Consider the following 19701-nt stretch of genomic DNA (forward strand, 5'->3'; position numbering starts at 1 on the left):
CATGCTCTACCAGCTGAGCTATCTCAGGTGTGCATCAGCACTGGCAACTGATCTGTGGTTGGGGTGAGAATGGGCCACCTTTATACTGAAGCACTCATGGCACTTTGCAGTTTAAAGTATTGACACACTATCCAAGATGCAGGACAGGAAAGGTTGTGGGACCTGGAGGGTTGTGGAGGGAAGAAGAAAAAGAGGGAAAATAAGAAAATGCAGGTACCAACTTTTTCTTGCCATTCCAATGGCCTGATGACATAATGAGGTTGCATAATGTGGGTGCAATGAATGGTCACTGCAGCAAATCCACTTTTTAAGAAAAGCCTTTTTTTGCAGTTAGTGAAGTGACAAGAAAATGCATCGAAAAGTTTGGGAGGGTTGAGTGAAAACATATACACACCCTAGAAGCAAATCACAATGAATGCTCAACAAACAGGTGTTTTGGAAGACCCCTTAATGAACATGGCCCCAAGATCAGCACATGAGCACCACAGGTTCCCTTGCTCAGCTCAGCTCAGCTCAGCCTTAAAGATGCACCCTGCACTAACAACAGCCATAAACCCCTGGGAACCCATGTCTGTATGCTGCTGTCCACAGGTGATTACTTTAATGACTGACAGGTATGCAGGAGATCCTCCAACAGAATGTAACCAGCCTGAAACCTTGTGGTAAAAATACCTCATCTGGGAATTTATTCTGGATCTGTCTTTCCCCCCACAATGGGTTTCATTTCCTGTAATTTAGAGCTGGATGTCTTCATGGAATATCACATGGTTTCAGTTTACACAGGAAATCAGCCACAGTTGCAAGAAAATTCTTCATCTCGATCTCCCCCACCCACTCAACGAAAGTTTGCAACATTCTGGTTTCACCTCTGCTTAGAAGTCTGTGTTCTGCAATGTGATCTCTGGCTACGCCCAGAACAGCAGATTTATTTCTGGCCCTTGATAATCCCTTTATATGAATAAAGCAATGGCGTGCCCCACCCCCGGCCACCCGCTTTCCCTTTACAGCAATTATATTAATCCCAGTTGCAAGAGGGAAAGGTGGGGAGAGGGCTGTTCGGCAAGTCGAGGGTGAAAATCACATTCTGAAACAGGAAGCGTGCCCAGTAAAATGGGGTTGTAAAAGGTCTAGGAGATAAAAAAAATCAAATTAGAATGGGAAGAACCTTTTATCTTTTTTTTAATGGGAACAGGATTAATCGGCATGGTTAAAAGTGCTGCCCTGTATGGGATAGTTCAAGAGGGTAGGTGCTGGTTATATACGGACTTCAACTGTTTTTGTGAAGCCATGCCAATAAAAGCAAACATAACTCTACTTCCTGTGTTATTTTTATTTTGGTCCCTGTATTTTACAAGGATCCAAATCATACTGCCAACACTACAAATGCCAGTTGCTGGGAATTGCAGGTGGGGCGAGTGATGTTGCATGCAGGTCCAGCTTGCATTCTTTCCGCAGGGATCTGGTGCGCCTCTGTGAAGACACCATCCTGGATTAGGTGGGACGCTGGCCTGATCCAGCAGCTTCTTCTTGTGTTGTTGCAATCTTTATTTGAGATACTGGAGAGCCACTGTCAGCCAGTGTAGACAGCACTGAGCTATATGGCCCAATGGCTGGCTCAGTATAAGCATCTGTGTTTGGTATAACATCCTCCTCCTGTAGATTTTCATTTGTGAGATTTGGATATAGGAAAGGACCACTTTCATTTGGTGTTCTCTCTCTCTCTCTCTCTCTCTCTCTCACACACACACACACACACACACACACACACGACTCCCTTCTCAGACGGTGTTGGCTACAGTGCTTACAGATGTCAGCCAAAAGTAAAGAAAGTGTTCTTTTAAAAAAAACTACTATAGTTTTATGTAATGAATGCAGAATCAATTAATTGATAAACAAATTAAAATTCATATGATTAATCAAGCTTATGGCGATTAAGATAACTTCAGTCTAGTGACAACCTATGAATTACTCACCTGAAGGAGCCTCTTGGTTGTAACCAGCGTGACAGCAGAACATCCTCGCCTGTGCATATGAGGGTAGCAAGAGGCAAATGGACCAGCACTTCTGCCCCTGAATGTGTATGCAAGAACTCTTAAGACAGAAAAAGAGTTCCCGGCCTCTTTCTGCTTGCTTATCTGCTGTTGCTGGTGTCTTCTCCTTCTCCAGTGTGGAAGAGCTCTTCGTTAATGGGCAAGGAGGGGCCTGACCCACTAGCTAGATTATCATAGGGGGGAGCAGAATGGTGAAGTAGTTAGAGTGAAGCTCAGTGAGTGACCTTGGGCCAGGCCTTAGCTCTCAGCCTAACTTCCCTCACAGGGATGGAGGGATGGAGAGCCATGTGTACTCAACAGCCCTGGAAGGAATGGCCTTCGAGAAAGGATGGCTGGTGAGTGCTATAGATACTGATTTACACAACACCTTTCTTTGCTACTCTCTTCCGGAAGCCTTTCAGCATTTAAGTCTGGGCAACTGACTTTCTCATCTCATTGGCATCACCAATGTGGACTAAGGAGGAACTAGGCCAACCTTGCCAATTCTTCGACAACAGGAATATTGAGCTTGGAGGAGGCAAGGAGTGCCATGATTCTTCAGGGGCAGAGAGAATATGCATGAGGAGGAGCCCTTGCCTTTTCACTATAGAGGATCTAGGATAGGAGAGGTGGAAATGACCTCTGGTTGCCAGAGTGGCCTAGACAGGGACATCAGTCTATGGCTCCCAACAAGCTTTGTGGGTGAGTGGAGGTTTTGACTGTGCTCCAAGTGCTCTGGAAGACTCACTTGTTTTGGCAAACATTCCCATGAACTTGGAACTTTCAATTTAATAATTCCTTTTAACTGTTTCAATGGTTGTGTTAGCTGGCTTGTTTTGTGGCATTTTTTAAAACTGTCAATGTTTTTAATGCTTTGATGGAATCATTTTATTTGTGTATTTTAATTAGGTATGGATTTTACAATTGATCTTATACTTGTAGACCGCCTAGAAGCCATTTTGGCACGTAAGTGGCATACGTATATATTGACAGCAACAGCAATTGTTCTCTGTGTAAGGCAGGCTCATAGGAGCTGCAGTATTGATAAAGGGGTTGTTATGTACTGAGTTGAATAGGATCCAAAATGCAGCAGTCTGATTGGTCCTAGAACAATAGGATCCAAAATGCAGCAGTCTGATTGGTCCTAGAACAATAGGATTCAGAATGCAGCAGTCTGATTAGTCCTAGAACAATGCAGCAGTATGATTGGTCTGCAGGAGCCACCCAATCCAGCTCCAGATGGAAGTGAATCCACAACCTGATTGGCCTACAGGATAATTCCGGAATTAGCCAATCATGTGGAGCCCATTGTGTAATTAATGTATATAAAGCAGATACTTTGGGGAAACTTTCATTCCTGCTCACCACTATTAGCTGAATAAAGAGCATGAAATCCACTCTCGACTCTGAGTATATTTCAGGGGTTGTACCCTCTCTCATTTTAGCCTCACAACAATCCTGTGAAGTAGGTCAGGCAAAGAGATGGCAACGACTGGCCTACAGTCACCCTGTGAGTTTTATGGCACCTGGGGCTTTCTGCTCCAAATCCAACAAGTTAACCTCTGTACCACATGGACAAAGGTTTACATTTCCCCCTTCAAGTTCACTCAGGGATGATGCATAGCTCAGTCTTTTGCCTCCAATCTGCAATAAACTGCAAGGTGGATTACAATTGAGGATTACTCCATAATCATCATATGACCTTGTGTGGATCAGATACTGTTGAACACACAGTAATTTTGGACACAGTTAAATCACTGCAAGGTGACTTCCCTCTGTGTTTGTCCCAGGGTAAAGCTTCAGGCAACGAGATTCCTAGGTTTTAAGGAGGCGGAAAGACTGTGATGGTGTGTGTCAGCTACAGAAGGTTTTTAACGTTGTGTTTTAATTGCTGTAACCTGCCCTGGGACCTTAGGGTGAAGGCGGGGAATAATAATGATAATGATGATAATGATAATAATAATGAATAATAAATTAATAATAATTAATAATAATAATAGCTTTCCATTTTCTTGTCTATAGAGTAGCTCATGCAAATGAAAAGCTCTGTTCACACTCCATTGTTTAAAAGAGTCTTCCTTTTGTATATCTTGCGTGTTTGCCCAGCTGAACAAACTTCCTAGCAGATGTCTGGTGTAGGATAACTAGATTCAGGCAGGGAATGTCTCCTGTCTGGATGTCCTGCAGTGTGAACTTAAGATCCCTTATTATGTCCTTCCTGGCTTAACAAGGAAGTGGTCTTAATGTGTAGGATAAGGATATGAATATATATATATATATATATATATATATATATATATATATATATAAACTTGAGTTTGCATTTTTATTAAACAGCCAGCAAAAGGTGTCCTTCCATTCTTCTCCAGATCCCAGGCAGAGTAAACCAAGCAGCTGAAGAGGAAGCTTGCAAGAGTGACCCATTTCCTTGGGGAGCTTGCCTCTCCTTACTTCATACCTGCCCCTTTTGAGTCAATATATCAAGCATATAGTGCAGTCAGTGGATCTATTTGGAGTCATCCATGGGCTGCCCATTTTGGGTTGTTACTGAATCACCTGCAGGAGTTAGGAAGCTTCCCCAAACTCAAGGAGACCATGAACCTGCAGTAATGGAAAATATGGATAGCTGGGAATGACAGAACATAAATGGATGAGCAGATCTTTTGATGTTACTTCTGAATGTGTCTTCTTGTGCTTGTTTTGTCTAGTATTTGCAAAATTGAAAATTGAAAATAGAAGTCCGGCCCAAAGTTGTAATACTACGTCTCGCAATGTGAGGGCGCGCTTGAAAAAAGAAGGCTCACCTTCAAAGTTGACTGTGTCAGAAATGTTGGGAGAATCTGCAGTGGAAGGAGCAGCCTTGAGACAGAAGCTGGTGAGTTTTCTCTGCTGTCAAAGCTGATATACAAATGTCAAATGGAAGGGGTGGGATCCAGGATGCCCCTATCTGAGCATCGTAATGGCATCTTGTTGTGAACTGGGTAAGCAAAATCAAATAGCCTATGTTTTTCAGAATCATAGAATCACTCCATCTTTCCCAACATCAGGGTCTTTTCCAGGGAGTCTTCTCTTCTCATGAGGTGGCCAAAGTATTGGAGCCTCAGCTTCACGATCTGTCCTTCCAGTGAGCACTCAGAGCTAATTTCCTTAGGAATTGATAGGTTTGATCTTCTTGCAGTCCATGGGACTCTCAAGAGTCTCCTCCAGCACCATAATTCAAAAGCATCAATTCTTCGGCGATCAGCCTTCTTTATACCAGATAAGTAGTGCTAGATATTTAGCTGGGCTCTCCCTGGTGTTGTTAACAACTGTAGCTCTCGGAATACAACACCCATATTAACATGCTGCTAGATGGAGTGAGATGCTGTCTCTTCCTCCCCCCCCCCCCCCCCGGGAAAAAGACATCTGACACAGTGGAGCCTTTTCCGTTCTGGCATTAGCATGACTTGACAAAGGTTGGCAGTGTAGTGGATACACAGAAACAGTAACTTCCTTGGCAACCCAGCACAAACGCTCCTTGTTAGAGCGAGGAAACCAGCTAAGTACAGCATGACTGCCTTATCTGTTAGATAGCATGGGGATGTTTGTGTATATCCAGTGTCTGAGAATTAACCTCTTTGAAATGGCCAGGGAGACTTCTGGTTCCTTTAATATATATCCTGTCCAAGATGCTGACTATTTTGCTGGGTGGTGGTGGGGAAGAGATGCTGCAGGAAACCCAAAAAGAAACAATCTCTAATCTGGACCCAGATGGTAGCAAAGAGCAGGAAACATTAGGTAATACAGCAAATACGATGCACAATTTTTTAAAAAAAATATTTTTGCTGTTAAACTATGACATAATCAGTGAGGTGGAAACCAAAGTCAGGAGGCCCCACGAAACTGTTAAGACTTTGTGTCATTGGGGTCTTCATTAGAGGAGTCGGGAGTTGTGGCTTGGGTCTGGATCAGACACGACACGTTGTGGCAGTTAAGCATCCTAGCATCCGCACAGTCTCCAAGACAGTGAAACAAGCCTAAAACCAAGACTAGAGTGTAGATATGCCCAAATGGGTGAAACGTCGCTAGACACGTTTTGGGAAGGTTCTTCTTCAATGGCCTTTGTCATAAACGTTCCATGTACACATTTGCAAGGCAAATGCGTAATGATCCCACAATTTGTCATCTTATAACTGATCAATTTCTAAACTAACTCCCAGCAGGCCTTTGGGGGACAGTCATGTTCTTTAGACATGCTTCAAATGCCTCCCCCCACCTCAATAGATACTGTAGAGTTTGAAAATGGCAACCAAACTGATCAGGTGGGTGGAGTAACTCTCGTACAGTGGTACCTCGGGTTACAGACGCTTCAGGTTACAGACTCCGCTAACCCAGAAATAGTACCTCGGGTTAAGAACTTTGCTTCAGGATGAGAACAGAAATTGTGCTGCGGCGGCAGCGGGAGGCCCCATTAGCTAAAGTGGTGCTTCAGGTTAAGAACAGTTTCAGGTTAAGAACAGACCTCCGAAATGAATTAAGTTCTTAACCTGAGATACCACTGTATAAGGACAAGTTACAGCATTTGGGACTTTTTTAGCTTAGCAAAAGAGTAAGTTGTGACATGACAGAAATTTATTAAAACTATGCATGGCAGGGAGAAAGAAGACAGAGAACAGAGAAAAGTTTTTCTGCCTCTCTCATAACACTAGAGAGACCTGGATGCTGGCAGATTCTGGGCAGATATAAGAAAGCAGCTCTTCACAGAGCGCATAGTTAAACTGGGGAACTCACTGCCACAGGAGGCAGTGATGGCCACCAACATGGATGGCTTCAAGTCAGAATGAGGCAAATTCACAGGGGGCAAGGCTCCCCATGGCTCTCAATCACCAGCCAGGTTGACTTGTGTTCCACCACCACAGTCAGAAGCATTATGCCTCTGAATACCAGTTGCTGGGTATCTCTCACAGGTGGGCAAGAGGGCTGTTGCACTCGTATCCTGCTTGGGGGCTTGGCATTGTCTGTTGTGAGAGCAAGAAGCTGGGCCAGATGGCCACTGGCCTGTTCCAGTTCTATGGTGTGCATGCAGCCCCAGTGCCCACAGAGAAAGCATCAGTGCCATGCAGCGCAGGAAGACAGACAGAAGTGTAAACCTGATTCTGTGTCATCTCATCCATGCGTGCAGGGCCCTTCTGTTCTCTCTCCAGGTCTGCTGCGCAGATGCCCACTTCCTGGGCCACCTGTGGCCCCACTCCTGCCGTTCCTCCTGAGGCTGCCCTGGTGCCCTTCCTTAAGGACCGCTCTGCGCCAGCATCCCCTTGCTGGAACACTGCAGATCCAGGCAGGTGCACTACCACCCCGTGCTAGATCTTTAAATATGCTGACAACGTTACTGCTTATTTATTCCGGTCGCATTTTGAACGAGAGAAGCAAAAGCCTGCTGGTATTGTGCCAGAAATGCGATATATATAATGATGTTGTTTAGCAGCAACTGTCTCACTTGGTGCTGTTGACAGCAAAATAAATTAGCATGATAAACATAATTTCTCAAAAACAGCTAAGTCAAAACAGATGGTTTAAAATATTTTGGCAGGGCCCATTAGCCCAGGTTTACATGTATGTGGAGACATTAGTTCTGCTGATGACATATGGTGCCTATTTACTATTTTTGCAGCGAAATGCTCTCGTCTACAGCTTTATCACGGAGAAGGAGGTTGAAGGGTTGTTTAGCTTTAGTTAACAGAGATCTATTACTTGCTAATTTACGGAAGAAGAAATGGGGAGGGACGGGGCGAGGGGGGACTGTAGCCATAGTAATAATTCAAGAAGCAGCGGAGGAAAGTGGAGGATAATGACACATTTGTACACTGACACAATAGAGTATTATTGAATGCTAATAGCTACTTGTATAACAAAATGATGGGTTGCTTACTTTGCTCACTGTGTAGAAGTTATCTTCCTCCCCATCAGCTCATGCCATCCACAGCATGAGATATTCCCCAATAATAGTGACACTACCCAATAGCACCAGCTTTTATTGCATGTATTCAAAGCCCTTTGAAAAAACACTAGTTTAGTGATCCTCAAAAGTTGTCTAGTAAGGTCACGCAGTACTAGTATTCCCTGTATGGGAGATGGGTTGTGTATGTGCAGGTGCTGAGAGGCAGTAGCCCTGCTAAGGCTATCAGGATGAAAAGCATCTAAGCATCAGATGAAAAGCAGGATGAAAAGCATCTAAGGGTCAGGCTAGGCAATCAATTTGGCACTTGGTGGATATGGCTGGAAAGTGACTCTGATGCTGCTCAGTGACTGGGCACAGATCCGTGATTGGTCTGGAATGTCTCGGGGCATGAGGTGAGGGCTGCCACCTTGCAGGTCTGGTCAGTGTCTGCACGGGAGACTACCTGGGAACCTCATGCATGCCACCTTTCAAGTGCCATGATGGCATCAGGGCAGGGAATACATGCACAAAATAAATGCACAAATGTGTGAACGAATGGCCGCATGGTTCCTCCAGCATCCAGCTAACCTACAACTTGACAGTTGTTCTTGATTTAGAGCTCTTTGCTAGTAGAACAAACAGTGGGCTGAAGGCATTTAAGCAGCAGCTGTCTGGGATGCTGTAGCTGTAGGGGTAGGTAAACTAAGGCCCGGGGGCCGGATCTGGCCCAATCACCTTCAAAATACGGCCCATGGATGGTCCGGGAATCAGCGTGTGTCAGGGGCTCAGGAGCAGAGGCACAGGGAAGAGAGGAGATGGAGTGCGAAGGGGAAGAATCCGAGGGGAGCGTAGGAGAAGAGGACAGTGGACCAAGGGATTCCATGAGCCTCTCCAGCGAATCGGAAGATTCACAGAAGGGGGCGCCAGTGGCCAGGGGTAGGGGGTTCCCAAGGGGAACGCCCCAGGAGCAAGGGGGCAGCAGGGACTCCCAGAGCAGTAGCTGGAAATCAGGACCAGCTTCCCCACCAGAGCAGAGTGGGGGGGAAGAGTCCCAAGGATCGGGGCCAGTGCATTCCCCACCAGGGAGAGAAGGCAGGGCTGACCACGCCTCCATCAGAAAGTCGGACAACGGAGGAGAGGTCAGATCCGGCCAGTGTCCCGGAAGAGGGAAGCAGTGACCGAAGTAGTGTAACGGTTAGGAGAAAGGTCACTGGGTTGGCGCGAGAGGCAAGTTCAAATGTACAGGAGCGCGGGAGAGCAGAGAATGAGGATTGGGAACCGGGTCCTAAAGCCCGCCGGAGGGAGGGGGAGGAGCTAAGCGACTCAGCGTCGGAAGAGTCCAGAAAGGGCAATGCCCCAGCGGGCAGGAGGACCCAGAGGAGGAGAGAGCAGCGTAAAAGGTGGAGCAGGGCTAGGATCTTAAACTGGTGTCATAGGGGAGGAGACTCAGACGGGACTTCGCCGATCTAGGGTTTAAGACGTAGGGCTGCACGCTGTGGCTTTGAAATGGAAACTGAACTTCAATAAAGACTTTTGTACATTACTACAGCCTAGTGTTGGTCCTCTGTGAGCTGGGACCTAGAGGCAGCTCTGACAGCGTGTTTTTACACGAGTAGAATGTGCCCTTTTATTTAAAATGCATCTCTGGGTTATTTGTGGGGCATAGGAATTCGTTCTCCCCCCCAAAAAAAAAAATATAATCCAGCCCACAACAAGTTCTGAGGGACAGTGGACTGGCCCCCGGCTGAAAAAGTTTGCTGACCCCTGTTGTAGATCTCTGCTCTGAGCAAGGGGTGAGACTAGGTGAACTCCAGTGACCCTTCCAACTCTTGCATTCTATGATTCTTTGGTACAGTACTACCAGGGGTCTTGTAAGGGGATGTCGGGGGGGGGGGGGGGCTAAGCCCCAGGGCTTTTGGATCTGCTGCCCCTTTGAGCTCAGAAAAAGGATGCAAGATTGTCTTTCCTAAACGGAACCACTTCAGAATGGGTGTGGAACAGGGTGTGGAACTGCAGCAACAAAGCATGGACAGGAAGCTAGCATTGCTCAAACACAGGGAGGGCAAGGCCACTCCATTAGTTTTTGCAATGGGCCTCTTAGCTGCAGGTTTGGGTGTGATTCCCCCCCCCCCCACCGCCACCTTTTCAAGGTCCTTCAGTGCTCCCTTGCCTACCATGTCTCTGCCTGACTTCCTATAGGGCAGTTTGGTCTATGCTGTCTTGTCGCTCTGTATTTAGTACAGCTTGTCTTTCGCATATTCCTGAGGTGGGTGGGTGGCCCTCCCTGAAGTTCAGGGGCTGAAAGTTGGGTGGGTGGACATTTTCTGGAGTAGTCCAAGGGTGCGGTGCCCCATCTTTTAAAAACCATTTTTTAACACAGCCTCACACACCTATAAGCATTCAGCCAGACAGCCCTCCCACCTGCTGTCTGAAGGGTCATTCCAAGTACCATTTCTACAGGTGAGTCACCAGGTGCTGAGACCCAGGTGTCAATTTGATTGGTCCTAATTTTTTAAGGGAAGAGCCCCTTAGCAGCTTTCCCTGTGGTTAAGTGAGGTGGAGCCACAGAACACCCAACTTTCTGCAGTCAGGATTGTTTGTAAGGAACAGCTGTCAGCGCTTCTCCTAGGAGAAAAAATTGAGCAGAATCAATACATTTGATAGTGAAAGCAGTAAGAACTTTTACGATGTCTTGACTTAAATAAAGCAGCCAGCAAATCTTTCCCCCTCCTCGCAGTTCAGTTAAAAAGACTGTAATAAAGTATTAGTAAAACATAGTTTAATTGATGTTTAATGACTTCCAATATATTTCAAATGACCATCCACAAGTTATTTTTTGACATTTATTAGGAGCCATTAGATAACAATTTCATTGTGATTTTTATGACATAAATCTGATGGGTAAAATCTGATGGATTGATAGATAAATTAAAATGTAATGGGATTTTAGGGTGAGGGAATTAGGCTATCTTGCAGGTCTGTTTTCGATGTCATAAATGAAAAGAATATTGTCTGAAAAGATTTGTTTATACCTCTTGGCTTCCATAATGTGCTGTAAAAATAGGTGTGTGGCAAGCTGTTATCTCAGATTAAAAAGTAGGATGTGGGGCAAACAAATGTTAAGGGAATTGTGTCAACCCCTGAGCCTGAGTTGCACATAAATGAACAAGCAAGATTGTGATTTTAACTCACACACCAAAGTTTTACTCTGCATTTTGTTGACACTTCCATTTATTATTTCCTTAAGGGGTCTTCCAAAACACCTGTTTGTTGAGCATTCATTGTGATTTGCTTCCAAGGTATGTATATGTTTTTACTCATCCCTCCCAAACTTTTCGATGCATTTTCTTGTTACTTCACTAACTGCAAAAAAAAGGCTTTTCTTAAAAAGTGGATTTGCTGCAGTGATCATTCATTGCACCCATATTGTGCAACCTCATTGTGTCATCAGGCCATTGGAATGGTAAGAAAAAGTTGGTACCTGGATTTTCTTATTTTCCCTCTTTTTCTTCTTCCCCCACAACCCTCCAGTTCCCACAACCTTTCCTGTCCTGCATCTTGGACAGTGTGTCAATACTTTAAATTGCAAAGTGTCATGAGTGCTTCAGTAGAAAAGTGGCCTATAAATCTAGGGAGGAAAGGAAATGTTCCATGATTCTAACCCCAACCACAGATCAGTTGCCAGTGCTGATGCACACCTGAGATAGCTCAGTTGGTAGAGCATGAGACTCTTACTCTCGAGGTTGTGGGTTCAAGCTCTACGTTGGGCAAAAGTTTCTTGCAATGCAGGGGGCTGGACTAGATGACCCTTGTGGACCCTTCCAACTCTACAATTCTATGATTCTGTGTGAAAGCATGCAAAAAGTCTCGAGTTCAGTCTCCTGGTAGAAGTGGGAGAGACTGCTGCCTGATACTCAGGAGAGCTGCTACCAGTCAGGGTTGACAATATTGGGTGAGGTGGATCTATGGTCTGACATATAAGTCCTTTGTATCCCTCCAACAGCAGTGTGAATATGTGGCTTTTCTAGATAGCTTTTGAGATTGGCTGAGGCAGTTTTGAGGGCATTGTTGTACATTTGCATAGCTATTTCAACTTCTCCTCTGCTGCTATATCCTGTGTGTGTTTGTGATCTGCAATTACCAGTATGTTTAATTTGGTTTAGTTACAAAGAAACGCAGGGTACACCATTTTGAAATAGGCAAGCAAACAGCGAATCTACAAAAAGTCACACACAACTTATGTACCTCCTTTTGGAGGTACCCCAGGGAGTCGGGACCGAAGCATTTGTTGGGGTACTTGTAGCCTCTGAGCATGTTGGCTTTCCTAGGCAGAGAAGTCAGTATAGGCACTGATTTCTATGTTTGAGAGAGAAAAAACTCTTAAGTTCCCTTAACAGAACTCATTACATTACTGGGCAGCTACGTGTTTCTCCAGTTGAACAAGGCGAAAAAGTTTTGACATTTCCCCCACCCCACCCCCTGGCTGCAGAGCAATCAAAAGGGACAATAAAACTTGCCAATTTATGAACAGCTGAAATATAGGCCTATGGGGAGGTGTGTCAACCTCATTCAGATTGATGGCCATGGGGAGTCCCTCTCTTGGAGAAACAAGATAACTTTGAAACGAGGCGAGGAGGAGGAGGAGGACGCCAAGCGTGCGTAAGACTTGGCCAAGGAGCAAAGCCCAGATTTTTCGTTGGGTAAGTTTTTCCTAAATGCCTTCTATAGAAACTTCAAACATTTTTTTCCAAGCAACACTCCAGGTAAAGTCCCTTGACTTGCGTATCTAAAGAAAAGCACTTTAGCGGCAAACCTCAGGAGCAGATGTCAGCATTTCTGGGACTCATTTGACGTCACTGAAACCAGCGCAGGTGGCCCTGCTGGCAGGGGCCTGCTGGGCCATGCCAGGCAGTGGTTGCAAAACACTGCAGCATCTCGCCGTAGTTTCCTGGAAAAACCAAACCAAATCAATTCCAGCAGCTAATAAAGAGAGCCAAGGGGAGATAGCTTAGGAGTGTGGAACTCTGCGGCTGGCATTGAAGAGGAGCTGTAAAATCCACATTCAAAACTTTCTTAAGAGACAAACAAAGCCAATTACATTTAAATAGCAAAACTCAGTGTTATTTATGATCAGAATCTCCCATATTTATTCATGTTTATCATATTTCCTCACACGATTACTACAATTTGGAAATTAAGTACAGTGGTACCTCAGGTTAAGTACTTAATTCGTTCCGGAGGTCCGTTCTTAACCTGAAACTGTTTTTAACCTGAAGCACCACTTTAGCTAATGGGGCCTCCTGCTGCCGCCGCGCCCCCGGAGCACGATTTCTGTTGTCATCCTGAAGCAAAGTTCTTAACCTGAAGCACTATTTCTGGGTTAGCGGAGTCTGTAACCTGAAGCGTATGTAACCTGAGGTAGCACTGTAGTCCGTGCATGTTTATATTTATTTTATTTATTTCAAACTTTTATATACTGCTTAACATGCTCCTGTACCACTAGTGCAAATGCAGCCCCCGCAGCCCCCTCCACTCACTCAAATGGGCAAACCTTTCTGGACAGATATTGTCGCTGTGAGGAGAAGACAGAAGGCTTGAGTCTCTGGAACTTGAAAGACTACCTTCTTCCGCATGAACCTGCCTCAGAACTAGTATCTTCATTGCCTCAGTGGTGCCCTGTCTTCAGTGGCGAGTAACCGGGGAAAGGGCCTTCTTAGTGGTGGCACCTGACTTATGACAATGGAGTCTCACTTTTAAGTTCCAGGCGCCAGATCAAGCTGACGTCTTCGTTTTTATTCATCCAGGCATTTTAGTCAGTTTTCTTGCCAAGAGAATGCTCTGATGATTTAATGCAAAATGATTTTATTCCTATGGTATTTCACCCTGGTTCTGTAATCCATATCTTGCCTCTGTTTTCATCTTGCTGTTTGTATTATTATTTTTGAGCCCTTACAGTGGTACCTTGGGTTACGTACGCTTCAGGTTACAGACTCCTCTAACCCAGAAATAGTGCTTCAGGTTAAGAACTTTGCTTCAGGATGAGAACAGAAATTGCGGCAGCGGGAGGCCCCATTCGCTAAAGTGGTGCTTCAGGTTGAGAACAGTTTCAGGTTAAGAATGGACCTCCGGAACGAATTAAGTACGTAACCCAAGGTACCACTGTACTATTATTTATTATTGTTGTGCATTATATTTAATTTATTATACATCCTTTCGTATGCTTTATCTTTTAAATCATCCTGCCATCTACTTTGGAAGCTTGCCTTCACACTGAAAACCAGGCAGCTGATAAAACAAAGCAAAACCAATAGCTGTTCCATTGAAGGCATTTTCCAGCTCCAGGTACAAAGCCCAGTCGCTGGACTTGGGTGATGAACGCTCACCCTGAGGCTACAGAGAGCAGTGGAGGGGAGAGTGGTTAAAAATCTTCTTTGACGTGATGGTGAACCACAATACCCAGGAAGCAGGAAGAGATATTTCACCCCCCCTCCACCTCATTCGCCTGTTGTGCCTTGGGAAAGGAAACAGGCCCCGCTTGCAAGAGAGCAGCCAAGGTGAAGGCCGACACAAACAGAGGCGCTATTTAATTCCTTTTCGCTCCTTGAAGTTCACAGCCGAGTGGGATTGTTCTTTACAGTGAAAGAAAAAGTCCTGGGAAAGGGTGCAAAGGATTGTGCCTCGTCCCGTGAGAAACCCTTCCTTTAATTAGGCAAAAAGAGAGACCTCTGTGGGGGTTGGGTCTCCTCCCCTCTGTGTTCCTCACAGGCACTTTCGATGTGTTTTACCAGTTTGGCAGCAAATCCCTCTTCTTCACATATTATTGCTAAGGGGGTTGTGGTTTGCAGAGCAGTCTTTCCTTGTGGACAGTTCTGGGTTCAGTTACTTGCATCTCCAGTTACAAGCAAACAGGAAGTGGCTGATGGAAGAGCCCTTTCTTGACCTGAGAGACCTTGGACAGCTGCTGCCAGTCTGAGCAGGAAACACTGGGTTAGATGGCCTGACCCTCTATTTAATTCTTATTCTGTCAGCCAGGCCCACTTCCTGTTGAACTTCCACAGGACATTTTTTAAAAAATTTCATCAGGCATGTTAAGTTTTCTTACTTGCGTTTTCTTACTTGGGTCATTGTGCAAACTGGCATTCCCATCTATTAGCCACGCATAGTGAGTGCCTACGGACTGAGCCCAGTGAGGTAACCTGAGCGATGGCTTAAATACTAAGGGAGAGGGGCAGGTTGGCAGCCTTCCTCCCGAACCAGGAACCATAAGGAACAGGGAAGAAAGAAATTAACAGGAATCCCGGGGAAGGAATGAGAGTTTGAAGTGTCAGCGCCAGGCCTTGATTCCGCGAATCCAGAAAAAGCCTCAAGCCCATTAAAGCTAACAAGCCACCACAAGGCAAAATGGGATGATAGAGGAGCATTTGCTGATGCTCTCTCTGGCTCATGGCCCAGCTCTGTGTTACTGCAGCAGAGCTGCAACTCGTCAGGTGATCTGGCATAAGGGCCTCGGATTGGCACAAAGGAGTGCCAATCGTGGTACTAGGTGGGTGCCGCCCATCCTTTGGGAGGGTGCTTCCTTCTCAGCCTCTTCTGCATCAAGATTGGGAGTGGTCACTTTTTTCACCCAAGGGCCACATGACCTTCTGGGCAAGCCTCTGGAGGGCCACATGCCAGTGGTGGGAGGGGCTACCAGGAAAAGTTGGTGGAGCAACGTATGTAAATTTGTACCATAGCCCGGTTTTCGACACATGCTACTGTCCTCCATCCAGACAGGCAAGAAGCATTATTGGGGTCAAGGACATGCAAAACACTCAGGGGGGGAGGGGGACCAGTGAGTGGTGTGTCCTGGGGAGAGTTCTGAGGGCCAGAGAGAGGGGCCTGGAGGGCCACAAGGGGCCACAGAAAGCTGGCTTATACCGTTGGCCCCTCTTAGTTCAGTATTGCTTACACCGACTGGCAGCTGCTGTCCAGGGTTTCAGGCAAGACACTTTCCCAGCCCTATCTGGGATTGAACAAGGGACTTTTGTGCATGTAAAGCAGATGCTCTCCCTCTGAGCTATGGGGAGGTTCCCCACCGCTGACCAAGAACCTCTAGCCACTCTGCTGGAGGTGAGAACAATAATTACTTCTGCTCCAAATATTTTCTTTCCAAAACCAAAGCCAAAGCCAGGAGGAGTAAAAAAAGAATGAACGATAAACTCCCCATCCTTACCAAGGAAAACAAGAGAAGCGCCCACCCCATATTTCTGGACACTACCTAATAAAGGGCAGTTGGGCTCACGGGGGACACCTGAATGCTAAATAGAGCCTGCTTTTTCATTTGTGCAGATTTCCTTATGGGCATACCTTGAGAGCAATCGAAAACCAGAATGGTCTATTGTGCATTACACTGCTGCTCTTGTTGCCAAAAATTATTGCAATGATGGAAGAAAGGGTTATGCCCTCCATGGGGTTGCTGCTGCAGCTCCTACCTGCCCCAGCCAGCGCTTGCTCTTGAGGGCACCACGTTGAGGAAGGCTGCTCCGCTCAAACAGCACCAACCCTTATTGTTGCTGGCGTTATGAGATTCTCAGCAAGGGTACCTAAGGGTCTTCCTTCCTTTTTCATGGTAACAGTCCTCCCCCCTCCCCCAACCAGTATCTCCGATTTAGAGATCGCTGTTCTCTCTCCTCTCAAATTTGACTTCAACAATTTGGGTCAAAAGCTGGCTCAGGGATGTGAATCCTGGATCTCAGCCAGCAAGCTTGCCTCTGCCAGCAGAGAAAGAGAAAGGTGGCCACAGAGTGGTATGAGAATTAGGCTTCTGGAAACAAACCTGAAAGCAGCATCCAAAAATCCAAAAATCCAAAAACTTATGGGTTGGGGTGGGGGCAGAATCCAACATTGCTGTCCAGATTTTGTTTGTTTGTTTTGTTCAGTTTTTACAAAGCTTACGAGGTTGTGTTCCATTCTTGCCTGGGTCTTCCACAAATACAACAGGAGATCTGAGAGGCCGTTCCTTCAAAGCGAATTGTTTGTGCAGTTTACCCGGGCAATTAAGAACAAGACTCATCAGTGTGAGTCACACTGAACCTTTATTAAAGACTCCACTCTGGCTCCAGAGTTTATTCTGCAGAACCCTGTCTCAAGGAACTGGCAAACTTGTGTTTGGAACCGGCAAAAAAGAAAGCATCTTATTAGCATCATAGAATGGTGATGCTCAAAGGAAAGGACTCAAAGGTGCTGCTACCACCGCCCCCTCCTTGCATGAGGGCCTCTCACTTGCCTTGAGAGATGGGGAGGAGGCAGACTGTATGTAGGGACAAAGGAAGCTGCCCTGTACTGAATCAGACCACTGGTCCATCTTGCTCAGCATTGTCTACACTGATGGGCCAGCAACTCTTCAAGCTTCCAAGGAGGGGACAGTCCAAGCCTAGGGTGGAGATGCCGGGAATTGAACCTGGAGCCTCCTGAACGCAAAGCGGATGCTCTACCACTGAGCTAGGACCTTCCTAGCAGACCTTCCCCAGGCAATGACTCAGCCCCATTTGGGGCAAGCAACAGGATGCTCACCCACCCCTAAATACCTGCCTTTGACATTTGCAAAGAAAGATGGTCCGTAGCAAAATGCATGGTGTGGGACCGAGTGTGGTGTGGTGATTAGAGTGTTAGACTAGGACCTGGGAGACCCGGGTTAAAATTCTCACCGTGAGACCTTGGGCTAATCACTATCTCTCAGCCTAACCTACCTTGCAAGGTTGTCGTGAAGATAAAATGGAGAAGGTGGAGATGTTTGTGTACACAGCCTTGAGCTCCTTGAAGGAAAGGGGTATAGAAATGCAATATCAATCAATAAATGCTGTGAGCTACTATTCAGGTCAAAACCTAAGAGAAGTTTGGCTTCAAGACAGCAAAAAGATGCTTTGAAATCATGGTTTGATTGTCATACTCAAGTACATCTGCAGCAAGCTAAGCGTTAGAAGCAAAGCATGCAGATCAGGTACAAGTTGGGAAACATGTTATTTATTTATTTATTTCTGGATTCTCAGTCCAAGTCTATGGGGAGTGGTAGAATGATCTTTTCTTTCTCTCTCTCTCCCCCCCCCCCAATCCCGGACATGCATATCACAAGCGATTAAATGCATGTCTCAGCTCTGATACATTCTTATATAAGCACAAGAAGTAGTGGTTGTCATACAGTCCCTTGTTTGAGAGGATTTTGTCTAGTAACATCTGTGGGGAAGGTATGACGCAAACTGTTCTGTATTTTTTACTTTTAATTCTTCTCTTGACCAAAAGTACAGCCAACTTTTTTGTAACGTCGGGATTGCTAGAGACAAAGGTTAAGGTTTCAGCAGGCCGGACCTGGCTGCCTTCTGCGCTATCCACATATGTACTGTGTACGGTTCACATCTATTCCATTCTGCTTGTTTGGCAAACATTGCCTCCAGCAACTACTTACAATCTGTTTAATCAACACTGCTTTAGATTCTTTTGATGAAGGGCAGCTCAGAAATATTTTACATAAAATAAACAAACCCTCAGTCAAAAAACATTCCATTTCTCCTCAGAGAAGAGCCTGAGCTCATGCTTTTAACTGAAGGATGCGTTACCCTGAGTGGTGGGGCGGAGATTTGAACTGCCATTGTCCCAGCTGCAGCACATCGCTGCCAAGGGGACAGGTAGAGCTTTCAGGGAGATTTATTAAGGACAGCAACATTTTATTTATTGCATTTCTATCCCACCTTTTCTCCAAGGACCTCAAGGTGGCATACATAATTCTCCTCCTCCTCTCCATTTTATCCTCACAACAACCCCGTGAGGGAGTTTAGGCTGAGAGTGAGCGACCGGCCCAAGGTCACCTGGTGAGCCTCATGGCTGACTGGGGATTTGAACCCTGGTGTGGCGTTTGCCCTCCTAGGGGAGTGACATCATACTGGGTTCATAAGGAAAGGGTTAACTAATTGTAAAATGACTAACCAATGGGAACCCAAGGGGCGGAGTTAATTGTGTATAAGGTTTAAGCACAGAGGGGTTTTTTTGAGAGGAGAGTTAGGAGTTAGAGTTGTTGAGAAGACAGTCTGGAGTTAGAAGAGAGAGGGAAGATAAGTCTGTGGGTTGGGCTAGTCTGGTGTGAGAGAATTTGTTAAGAGGAGTCAGTCAAACAGCTGAGATAATCGACAGAAGGTATTAGGAAGGTATAGGCCGGTAAAGAAACTAAAGTTAAGATACTGACAGGAATATTATCTGAGAAACCATAAACTTGTTAATGTTTGTAAAATAAACTTGGTTTTTTTGGTTCACTTTTAACAACTGTCTGGACTCAGTGTTTTACCCGAGAGTAACGGGTTGGTGGCAGCGGGGAAGCGAGCACAGTGGTGGCACAGGGATCAATAGACCGTTAAATGTCCGGGGACCCTGTGTGATCGCCACACCAGGTCTCTCAGGTCTTAGTGCAACACTCCAACCACCACACCACACAGACTCTGGGAAATCTGCCTTGCCCTTTAGGAAATTCCCTGTCCCACAGTCCTTCTGTGGGCGAGGATGCCCTCCAGTTGTGGAAACCAAAGCCTATGTGTGTGACTCAGGAAAGGGAGGAGGACGTTGGGGAATGTGGCAAGAATATGGTGGCGGCGGTTCTGCTCAGCGTCCGATATGGATGGATGGAGACCTGTCCCACAACATCTGAAGACTTGACAGGAAAGAAGGAGCATCCACCCCCTCCATGACAGCTGTGAGCCAGAGCTCTGGAGCAGATGCATTCCAGATGAG

At 45.9% G+C, this 19701-nt stretch overlaps 1 protein-coding gene across 1 annotated transcript in view; it reads left to right on the top strand.

The window, feature by feature from the left end:
• Positions 1–19701, top strand: part of LOC307199291 (uncharacterized protein) — a 216809-nt gene that overhangs the window by 175513 nt on the left and 21595 nt on the right. The window contains exon 4 of the mRNA XM_079947103.1: positions 4739–4905. Coding sequence (XP_079803229.1) covers positions 4858–4905 — 48 coding nt within the window. The 5' untranslated portion in view covers positions 4739–4857. The remainder of the gene's footprint in view (positions 1–4738; positions 4906–19701) is intronic.

Source organism: Podarcis cretensis, assembly GCF_951804945.1.
Source record: "Podarcis cretensis genome assembly, chromosome: 12".
NCBI classification, from domain to species: Eukaryota; Metazoa; Chordata; class Lepidosauria; order Squamata; family Lacertidae; genus Podarcis; species Podarcis cretensis.